At 46.2% G+C, this 11836-nt stretch overlaps 1 protein-coding gene across 3 annotated transcripts in view; it reads left to right on the plus strand.

Annotated features, from left to right (window-relative positions):
* Nucleotides 1-10857, plus strand: part of LOC140390082 (angiomotin-like 2a) — a 34817-nt gene extending 23960 nt beyond the window's left edge. For 2 of the 3 annotated variants that reach the window (XM_072474974.1, XM_072474973.1), the window contains 5 exons: nt 686-876; nt 2107-2244; nt 2922-3139; nt 7642-7836; nt 8198-10857. In XM_072474974.1, coding sequence (XP_072331075.1) covers nt 686-876; nt 2107-2244; nt 2922-3139; nt 7642-7836; nt 8198-8286 — 831 coding nt within the window. In that variant the 3' untranslated portion in view covers nt 8287-10857. The remainder of the gene's footprint in view (nt 1-685; nt 877-2106; nt 2245-2921; nt 3140-7641; nt 7837-8197) is intronic. The other variant, XM_072474975.1, reaches the window with a different exon arrangement.
* The last annotated feature ends 979 nt before the right edge of the window (nt 10858-11836 follow it).

Consider the following 11836-nt stretch of genomic DNA (forward strand, 5'->3'; position numbering starts at 1 on the left):
CAACTTGCATTTATATATTGCTATCTACATACTCAGGATATCCAAAAGTACTTTGCAGAGGGGCTTTTGAAGTGTAGTCATTGGTGCACAGTGGTTAGCACTGCTGCCTCACAGCACCAGGGACCCGGGTTCAATTCCAGCCTTGGGTCACTGTGTGGAATTTGCACTTTCTCCCCATGTCTGTGTGGGTTTGCTCCAACTGCTCCAGTTTCCTCCCACAGTCCAAAGATGTGCAGGTTAGGTGGATTGACCATGATCAATTGCCCCTTAGTGTCCAGTGATGTACAGATTGGGCTGGTTTACTGGGCTGGAGCAGGGGAATGGGCCTAGGTAAGGTGCTGTTTCAGAGTGTCGGTGAAGACTCGATGGGCCAAAAGGCCTCTTTCTGCACTGTAGGAATTCTGTGGTTGTAATCAAGCAAATGCAGCAGCCAGTTTATACACATTAAGCTCCCACAAACAGCCATGTGATAGTAATCCGATGAATGTGGCCAAGACTAGAGAAAATTCCCCTTGTTGTTCTTCAAAGTAGTGCCACGTGATCTTTTACAAGCATCTGAGTGGGCATCTCATCTGAAAGCTGGCAGTGTAGCACTCCCTCAGTACCCCACTGGCATGGCAGCCTATCATAGCAATTGATTTGTTTGTTTATGTGTAAAATGAGTTCACACTTTTTCCGCCGGCAGCGTCAGGCAATGACCCAGAATCCTGGGACCTCGGAATACAGCGCTCCGGCACTAATGGAGCTGCTCCGTGAGAAGGAAGAGCGGATCCTAGCTCTCGAAGCTGACATGACCAAATGGGAGCAGAAATATCTGGAAGAGAGCACCATGCGTCAGTTTGCAATGGACGCAGCTGCCACTGCGGCTACCCAGCGGTAGGTGCCATGTTTGGACAACTTCTCTTTAATCCTCCCCATTACTGAGTCTCTGAATAAATTCTCCGTCCTTCCATCTCAATTAGTCAAATACTTGGGGATATTTTGTACTGGGAGTTGGACAGCCTGAGAATTTAAACCCCACTTTTTGACTTTTCCATTTATTTTTTATTATCCCAGTTTTCAAAACAGTCTTTCTCTCCTTTTTGTAGGAAGTGTAACTGCTAAAACTGGGAATTATTTTACATGGAAGTGCATAAACCTTTTACAGCACAGAAACAGGACATTCATCCCATCAGTTCCATGCCAGCTCCACATGAGCCTCCATCAATCCTACTTCATTTCCCCATCACCATATTCTTCTATTCCTTTCCCTGTCTTAATACCAAAACTAATCACCTTAGCTATTCACCTTAGCTACTCCCTGCTTTAGTGAGGGCAGAATCTTCTCTCTCACTGTTGGTGAGCTGAGAAAGGTAGGTAACTAGGTGAGATGGTGAAGTACTGGGATTCCATCACATTCCGTCCTCCGCCGGAATTAAGTTCTGGGCAAGCAGGCCCATGGTTGACATTCTTGACCCTTCTCCAGTTGAGATCCTTAAATCGCCAGTTAGTGACCACTTGACAGCCTCATCCCACCACCGCTGGTATTAGCCCAGCAACAGGAGGGTCTGTTGTCACGTGGTGCACACGACAGCTAAAACCATGCGGCTAGCTTGTCTCCTCCATTGGGGAGAGATGGGGAAGTGGATGGTGCAATCCCTCAATCAAAGGCACTCAGTGCCTAATCAAGGGACTCGACATTGGGAAGGGAGAGGCATTGGGAGCAACCCTATCTTTGCTGCTAACCCTCCCTCCACCCAACTATCACCCCCATACCATGAGGCCACCTCCAGCCCAAGAGTTGTTAGCCTCTGATCTCAACAAAATTCTGCTTGGAGTTCCATATTCTCTCCACCCTCTGAGTAAAGAAGTTTGTTGTTTTGACCAGTGCAGATGCGATGGGTTGAAAGGCCTTTTCTGTGAGGGAGACCTTTATGACTCTATAATTCCCTTTTGGGTTCATCAGTGACTATATTTTATTGCTGAACATTGGATTATGATTCCCCCTAAAGAGGCAACATCGTCCCTCCGTCTACCCAAACAGACCCTTTCAGAATATTAAAGACCCCATTCATGTCACCCCTCAGCCTGATCCAGAGAAATGAATAGTTTTTTTTATTTCTGCAGAGACACCACAATCATCAATCACTCACCTCGTCATTCCCCTAACAGCAGCTTTAACGATGGCTCCTTTGGGAAGCATGTTTACTACGAGTGTGGAGAGGTCATTGTGAGCAGTCATCATCATCAAGAGATGGAGAGCAGGTAGAGCCTTTTATTTTGGAACCTAAATTGAAATGTATTGAAGTTATATATTCATTAATTTCTTCAGTACTGAGTATCCATCTCTCCACCAACTGATAAATACACACTTTAAGTAGTTACTTCCGAACAGTCACTAGTTAGTGAGTTCCATTTCTGGTTAGTGCTAGCTGAGCTGTTGTCAGCCAGGTTAGGACTGACCCTGGGTAACAGACACTAAAAGCAGAGTGCGCGCCCCAGGCAGAGTGCGCGCCCCAGGCAGAGTGCGCGCCCCAGGCAGAGTGCGCGCCCCAGGCAGAGTGCGCGCCCCAGGCAGAGTGCACGCCCCAGGCAGCAACCTGAAAGTACACACACAATTCTGTCCCTTTAAGTCACTTTGGGTGCATGGCCACACAAAAAAAAAGGGGTTGGACTCTCTAATGGCGGGATTCTCCATTGTGCTGGTAGCGCACCCCCGTGTTTCCCAGCAGAGTGTGGTGATCACAATGGGAAATCCCATTGGCAGGTGGCGGGAACGAAGTATCCCGCTGCCGGAGAAGGCTCGCCGTCCAGGAAAACACAGCTGGCGGATTGGAGAATCCTGCCCAAAGTGTCTGTGCACTTAAAGGGATTGCCTGTGTACTTGAGAAAAACATCAGAAGCAATGTTGGCTGTAAGTAAAGGTGTGTGTTCTCTTTTAGGATTAAAGCCTTGCATGCACAAATCTTGGAGAAGGATGCCATCATCAAGGTCCTCCAGCAGCGCTCGAGAAGGGACCAGGTAAAGGCCGAGCAGCCTGCTCTCCGGCCTGCAAGATCAGTCCCATCCATCACAATGGCCACAGGAGTGAGCCATGCCAGCTCCATCAACCAACTGAGTGGTGAGAAGTTCCTGGGCAAAGCAGCAAGAGGCATATCAGGTAAATAAATGCTTTTAGTTGCTTTAACATAAAAGTCTTCCCATTCCATAAGATCGTAATAAATAAGAGCAGGAGTAGGCCAGTCAGCTCACCGAGCCTGTTCCCCTATTCAGTAAGATCATTGTTGACCTGATTGTGGCTGTAAATTACTTTTCTGCCTGTCCCTCGTGACCTTTGAGTCACTTGTGTATCAAAAACCTGTCTAACTTGATCTTGAATATATTTAATGATCCAGCCTCCCACTGTGGGAAAGGAATTCCAAAGACTAGTGACCCTCTGAGAAGAAATTCCTCCTCATCTTCATCTTAAATCTGAAACTGTGCCCCTCTAGTTCTAGCTCCCTCTTGAGGGAATACATTATTCCTGCATCTACCTTGTCCAACCCTTTCAGAGTCTTAAATATTTCAGTAAAGGTGGCATTGTGGCACAGTTGTTAATAGAACAAACAAAGAACAAAGAAAGGTACAGCACAGGAACAGGCCCTTCGGCCCTCCAAGCCCGTGCCGACCATACGGCCCGACGAAACTACAATCTTCTACACTTCCTGGGTCCGTATCCTTCTATTCCCATCCTATTCATATATTTGTCAAGATGCCCCTTAAATGTCCCTATCGTCCCTGCTTCCACTACCTCCTCCGGTAGTGAGTTCCAGGCACCCACTACCCTCTGCGTAAAAAACTTGCCTCGTACATCTACTCTAAACCTTGCCCCTCTCACCTTAAACCTATGCCCCCTAGTAATTGACCCCTCTACCCTGGGGAAAAGCCTCTGACTATCCACTCTGTCTATGCCCCTCATAATTTTGTATACCTCTATCAGGTCGCCCCTCAACCTCCTTCGTTCCAGTGAGAACAAACCGAGTTTATTCAATCGCTCCTCATAGCTTATGCCCTCCATACCAGGCAACATTCTGGTAAATCTCTTCTGCACCCTCTCTAAAGCCTCCACATCCTTCTGGTGGTGTGGCGACCAGAATTGAACACTATACTCCAAGTGTGGCCTAACTAGGGTTCTATACAGCTGCAACATGCTGCAACATGACTTGCCAATACTGCTGCCTCACATTGCCAGGGACCCGGGTTTGATTCCAGTCTTGGGACACTGTCTGTATGGAGTTTGCACGTTCTCCCCGTGTCTGTGTGGATTTCCTTCAGGTGCTCCGGTTTCCTCCCACAGTCCAAAGGTGTGCAGGTTAGGCGGACTGGCCATGATAAATTGCCCCTTAGTGTCCAGGGATGTGCTGATTAGGTGGGGTTACAGGGATAGTGTGGAGGAATAGGCCTTGGTAAGGTGATCTTTTGGAGGGTCAGTGCAGACTTGTTGGGCCTAATGGCCTCCTTCTGCACTGTAGGGATTCTATGACTTTATGAAGATCACCTCATTCTTTGAAATGCCAATGAGCATAGGCCTAAACTGCTCAAACGTTCCTAAAGTGACAAACCACTCATCCCAGAAGCCAACCAAGTGAACCTCCTCTGAACAGATTCTAATGCAAGTATGTCGCTTCTTAAGTAAGCTGAACAAGGATGTAGTAGTCTTAAGGGTGATCTGATCAATGCCCTGTATAGTTGTAAAAAGACTTCCCTACCCGATCCCCCTCATAACAAAGGCCGACATTCCATTTATCTTCCTAATTACTTGTTGCACCTGCATGTTAATGTTTTGTGATTCATGTACAAGGACACCCAGATCCCTTTTTACCACAATCTCTGTAGCCTGAGATTTAACTGATTTTCTATTCTTCCTATCAAAGTGGGCAATCTCACAATTTACTACAGTATATGCCACCTGCCAAATTTTTGCCCACTTACCTGACCTACCTATATCTCTTTGCAAACTCTTTGTATCCTCTTCACAATTTGCTTACCTACATATCTCTATATCATCCGCAAATTTGACTACAATGCAGTCTGTCCCGTCATCCAAGTCATTAATGTTCCAATGCTCTTCCTGCACTTAATGGTGCACTAAGGCAGATTTTTGTCTGTTTCCATAGCTTGTTATTTCTGGAACAGGTCGCTAATCTGTCATCAGGGGCTTATACCTTGAGGGGTGCCACTCCACATCAGGCGTGGCTGATCAGGAGTCTCTCCTGCTCTCACCGCCAGCCATTGGAAAATTGGAAGCATTTTGCAAGTTGGTATTCAATCTGTTTGACCGCGTTATAAACGCACCTTCCTTGGCCGTTAAGTCCTGGAGTGGGACTCAAACCTGGAGCTTCTTGCTTAGAGGCAGGGACGCTACCCACTGAGCCACAAGGCCAAGTCATTAACTTAGCTTGTAAATAGTTAAGGCCCCAGCACTGATCCCGGTGGCTCCCCACTCATTAGTTTGCCAACCTGAAAATGATCCATTTATCCTGACTCTCTTATTTCGTGTTAATTAGCCAGTCCTCTCTCCATGCCAGATATCCAAGTAGTTTCATAGAACATAGAACAGTACAGCACAGAACAGGCCCTTCGGCCCTCCATGTTGTGCTGAGCATTGTCCGAACCAATATCAAGCTATCCCACTCCCTGTCATTCTGGTGTGCTCCATGTGCCTATCCAATAACCGCTTGAAAGTTCCTAAAGTGTCCGACTCCACTATCACAGCAGGCAGCCCATTCCACACCCTAACCACTCTCTGAGTAAAGAACCTACATCGGACAATCCCTCCTATATCTCCCACCCTGAACCTTATAGTTATGCCCCCTTGTAACAGCTACATCCACCCAAGGAAATAATCTCTGAACGTCCACTCTATCCCCCTCGTCATCTTATAAATCTCTATTAAGTCGCCTCTCATCCTCCTCCGCTCCAAAGAGAAAAGCCCTAGCTCCCTCAACCTTTCCTTATAAGACCTATCCTGCAAACCAGGCAAGCATCCTGGTAAATCTCCTTTGCACCCTTTCCAATGCTTCCACATCCTTCCTATAGTGAGGTGACCAGAACTGCACACAACACTCCAAATGTGGTCTCACCAGGGTCATGTATAGTTGCAGCATAACCCCACGGCTCTTAAACTCAAGCCCCCTGTTAATAAACGCTAACACATGATAGGCCTTCTTCACGGCTCTATCCACTTGAGTGGCAACCTTCAGAGATCTGTGGACATGAACCCCAGGGTTATGCTGCAACTGTACATGACCCTGGTGAGACCATATTCGTTTTCCTACTGTACCCCCATGACTCTGCATATCTCTCCCCTTTTCCCCTATATTGAAGGTATTTTCACCACCCTGGTCAGGCAGTACATTCTGGACCAGAATAACTTACTGTGTAAAAAAAAATGTTCTCCTCAGCACTCTGCCAGTATTTTGAGCAATTGTTCTATTAACTCACTTTCCATTGAAACAGTTTCTCCCTGTCTTCTTTCAAACTAATTATTCACATGTCGATCATTAATCTTGCATTATGTGGTTAGCACTGCTGCTTCACATCGCCAGGGACCCGGATTCAATTACAACTTGGGTGGCTGTCTGTGTGGAGTTTGCATTTTCTCCCCGTGTCTGCGTGGATTTCCTCCGGCTGGTCCGGTTTCCTCCTGCAGTCCAAAGATGTGCAGCTTAGGTGCAATTACGGTGATAGGCCTTTGTTAAAATCCTGTCTGTCCCAGAGGAAAGGTTCGGCCGAAGCCTGGGGTTGAACAAATGTAATTGCAGACAGCTTTGGTCTCCTTATCTAAGGTAGGATATACTTACCCTACAGGGAGTGTAACAGAGGTTCACCAGACTAACTCCTGGGACGGTGGGATAGTCTTATGAGGAGATTGAGGAAACTGGGTCCGTATACACTAGAGATTTGACGAATGTCAGGTAATCTCATTGAAGCATACAAAAATTCTTACATTGTATGGTGAGGTAAATATAGATATTTACCCCTGGCCTAGAACCCAGGGACACAATCTCACAGAATAAAGGACAGGCCATTTACGACTGAGATGAGGAGGAATTCTTTCACTCAGAGGGTGGTGAATATTTGGAATTCGCTATCCTGGAATGCTATGAGGGCTCAATCATTGAGTATGAGTATGTTGAAAACTGAACTCGATAAATTTCTGGATAGTCATATGAAGGGTTAGAGAGATAGTGGGGAAAATGGTGTAAGAGGAAAATGACAAGCCATTTTCAAAGCAGGCTCGATAGGCTGAATGGCCCCCTGTCTTATTTCCTATGTTCGGAGACGACAGAAAATGTATCAGCTTCAAAAGAACTATCGCCAGTAAAAATAAGCCACCCATTGACCAGTGCCAAGGGATCTGGGGCGGTTGCCTGGTACTTTGTGCCAGTTTTTATGATTTAAGGATTAGCACCTATGAAAGTAATCCATTGACCTGCAACTTTGTACATCTGTTTGGACCTTGTTAATGAGTTTGTTTCATGTGATCTGCAAAAATCTATATTGAAACAGCCAGCAAAGATATTATCAGTAAAGAAAAGGGAACATTAGTTTGCTGAAGACGAGGTTTAAATTGTGTTTTTACAGCACTATAAAATGCTGAAAATCTCTTCATCTTTCCAGACCTCGCAGAGGATCAGGCAGCCAGTTTGACCTCCCATCCTGTGACATCCCATTCCAAACATGGGAGCAGAGACGGCAGCACACAGACTGAGAAAGTGGGGGAGACCGAATCTGCAGTCTCAGCCCAGGGAAACTCGCAGGATAGTGAGGGTGCAGTCAGCCTGCGGATCATCAAACCTCCAGTGACTTCACCAAGTGAGTGCCCGTGTGGTTGCCAGTGACACTGAGTTAGAGGAGGTCAGACAGAAGGAGGGATTGAGTGCTTTGCTATGGGCACACATGGCTTGTGATTCACTGCCCAGTAACCTCGCCATAGATTGCAAACTTGGATGCTGTGTTGATTCCCATTTCTGGCCTCTTCACATTAGACCCCTGCAGATTGGATTAATCTTCAGGAATTCCAGCTATGCAGTTTAGATGGGATGCAGGTGATCCTGAAACCCTTGAGAGGGAAGGGGAGGGGCAGCATGAGGGTGAGGCCGGGAGAAGGTTCTTTGTGTTAGTTGAAGAGAAGAAAGTTTGACGAGGAATGTTTCTTTGCTTTTCATCCTCACAGATACTTTGCAGCCAGCGGCTCAGATAGTTCACAGCAGTTCCAGAAACCAGGATTCGTCAGACAGCGAAATGGTTGAAATTCTTATCTGACAAGGACTGTTGTGGCAGGAAACGAAGGATTTCTGTGAAACATAAATATCTCCTTCTTTAGAAAGCCTTATTCTCCCCTCAACCCAGATGTCAGAACAACAAGAAAATGAGAGTTCTGCACGTGAAAGACTTTGAGACTAAACTTTGTATTTGGGGAAAAGCGGGGGAGATGTAGCCTAAATCACCATATCCATAAGCTGCTATAATGACTGTTGTACACATGGGAAGAGCTGAGCTATTCTTTGTGCCAAGTGTGTACCCCTCATGAACTAACTCAAATGATTCAAATTGCTGTGAAGCTGAATTCTGTGACGGAAAGCAAGGTCTCGTAGGAGGAGTCAGTATTTTTACACGTAACTGCCAAGCATAAAAGCTTCACAGCAACATAAATATATATAAATAAAATACATAGCACTAGACGGTGCTATGCATAATATATACTGCATATACTGCTGTAAATCTGACCTTTTTAGCACCTTTTTTGTTTCAGCTTTAGACTCTGCTGTTGCTAAAGACATCTTTTAAAAGCTAACTTCAATTTTCTGCTGGTAGCAGACACGTTCACTCCTCCTTTGCTTAGATGTCTGTTTTCTATTTTCTTCAGTTGTCCTATTCCATGGAACTAATGCTCAACATTTATATTTGGAATACATAAATTCCATTTTGATTTGAACGTTTCCCAAGATTTCTATTTGTGACTGGCAGATTCTTGCATTCGGTTTTTACTGGACGTGAATCAAAGCAGCTTTTTCAGGCTGCATATACTGTCTGAGCCCCAATTGCTGCCACGACTGTCACAATCAGGCTTCATTGGACCACCTTCCTCAAAGGGGGCACTGTCGCGACTGAGCCCTTCTTGGGATAACATTCTGCCAGTGGCGACCTGTGTGTGTGGCATGGCATCAGTCAGTGTTACAATCTGCACCGTCCTCAATAAGACAATCCTTTCTAAAAGAGGAAAATGAAATGGGTGTTGCCAACTGATGCCGTCTGCAAGAGTCTCCACAGTAACTGCAAGCTGCACCTTAACAGCAATGCATGCTCCCAACAACATGGAACCATTTGCCAGTTATAGATTCCAGTTTAGTGAGCAGGATAGAGACATATTTACATCTCACCTTCAACTTCCATCACACCTCTGTAATAATATTTAAGCAGTTATTTCAGCGCATTATAATGGGATATGTCAGTGTGCAGACTGCCCCATGCTCTTTCTAGTCAAAAACCACAATGCTGCTGAGTATTTGACCATCTGTTTCTCCAACATTCACATACCAATACTGATCCGCGCTGTGGAGGTGGGTTCCTGTTTGTCTGCTGTCATCGTTTTAGAGAAACACTGTTTGGTACAGTGGTGACTCTCAACCTGCAGTTTTCAGATTGTGGGTGGCGTTCTACTTGTGTGTTCCTCAGGCCTTGTGATTCTGACTCCCTCGCTCTGGTTGGAATTGATGACAGTGGCAGCTGATTCAGGAGGTGACAACATAATTGATAATGTGACTGGTCACTATTTCATGTATAAGTGACTGGAAATGTGAATTTTCAGGGGTGGGGATCCTTTCCCCCCCTTAACTTTTATAGTTTTGCCTGTCCGTATGCCTCCAGTTTATCATTGGGTTTGACAAGAGCATATCTCAATTTGCAGTGTTCCGTGGCCATGTGTTCTGAATTATCCCGGTGTTTATTCCATGTTCTCGGTACCCGGGTGATACAGCAGACTTCATCAATCCCAGTTCAGGAGGATGCAGAGTACTAGTGCAAGGCACAGGGTTGTGGCAGCTGGCTTCTGCCACAATGACAAGTACTGGTCATTTACAAAACCTGGAAGCCTGGTGTGTGGACCAAGTGGAACTAAAGGCTCCATTTGACCATCTGCTTATCCCTTTGTCAGCTATTGGGCCAGGCTGCAGCCAAACCCTGGTGACTGCCCAATAGCACATTCCGGGAAGCGTGTGGCTGCAGCTGTAAGTTGAGGATGGGACTGTGATGCTCCACATGGTCAGATAGCCAGCTGCCAAAACATCTGGGCTGAAAGGTAATTTGCTGGATCTTTATCCAAGGGACATGTGTGTGATGGGGTATCAATTTTCACCATACATGGTGAGGGTCCAAGCCTATCGGAAATGAGCAGCAGGGGGAAATTCACTTTGCAATTCACTAGTTGGAATTGCTAAGCTTTTTAGATTTTCTCAGATAATAATGTGCAATTGCTGGCCATTGCCTTTACTTCATGACAGCATTCACACCGTTTACAAAAAATATTGTGAAGCAAAAAAAAATAAAAAAATGTTAATATATTTTGTATGAATATATTTACCTGACACCGGCTGCATTCTAGTGCCATTGACCTTCATGCCAAAGATGACAAACTGCATTATTATTGAGTAACTTATATAAGTATTTAAATGTAAACTCTAGGGTTTGCCTTAGGGCACCATATCCTGAGATTGCTGCAGCATTCTGTATGGTTTGCAGTTGTTTGAAATTATTGATGTGAACTCTCAAGACATGGGGATTTTTGTATTGGAATGTCAGTATACATTTCATGAATAAAATGAAAAATAACTATCACTTCATGCTTTTCTGTCTGTTTCTTGGCTGAAGCGCATGTACACCAAAATGTCAAATACCATTGGCTGGGGCTCTGAGTTGTGGTTGAAGAGCAGGCTATTCACCAGGCGTGTGTCATAGAGTTTCTAAATAGTTCCACTCCCCTCCCTTTCCCCCATAGCCCTCCAGCTTACACCTTTAATTCACTTTTGAAAGTTGTACTGAATCTGTTCACCCATCCTTTCACACAGTGCATCCCAGATAGAAAAACTGTCTATAAAACTCATCACATTTGGTTCTTTTGCCAATTCCCTTTTATTCTTTTCTGGGATGTGGGGGTTGGTGGCTGGGCCAGCATTTATTGCCCATTCCGAATTGCCATTGAACCAAATGACTTGCTCGGCCATTTCAGATGGCATTTAGGAGTCAACCCCATTGCTGTGGGTCTGGAGTCACATAAGGACGGCAGATTTCCTTACCGAATATGACATTAGTAAACCAGATGGGTTTTTATGACAACAATAGTTTCATGGGCATCATTACTGAGACCAGCTTTATATTCCAGATTTATTAACTGAATTTAAATTCACCCAGCTGAAGTTGTGGGATTTGAACCCTTGTCCCAGATCATGGGTGGTATTCTCCCATACCCAGCGGGGCGGGGGGTCCCGGCGGGGCAGAGTGGCGTGAACCACTCCGGCGTCGGGCTGCCCCAAAGGTGCGGAATCCTCCGCACCTTTAGGGGCTAGGCCCGCCCCGGAGTGGTTGGCGCCCTGCCGGCAGGCGTGGAAGGCCTTTGGCGCCATGCCAGCCGGGGCCGAAGAGACTCGGCTGTCCAGCGCGGGTCCACGCATGAGCGGGAGCGTCAGCAGCTGCTGAAGTCATCCCCGTGCATGCGCGCGGGGGGGGGTTTCACCTACGCGCCGGCCATGGTGGTGGCTGCCATGGCCGGCGTGGAGGGAAAGAGTGCCCCCAGCGGGGCCGGCATAAACCAGCGGGA

This window comes from Scyliorhinus torazame, chromosome 14 (assembly GCF_047496885.1).
Source record: "Scyliorhinus torazame isolate Kashiwa2021f chromosome 14, sScyTor2.1, whole genome shotgun sequence".
Classification (NCBI taxonomy): domain Eukaryota; kingdom Metazoa; phylum Chordata; class Chondrichthyes; order Carcharhiniformes; family Scyliorhinidae; genus Scyliorhinus; species Scyliorhinus torazame.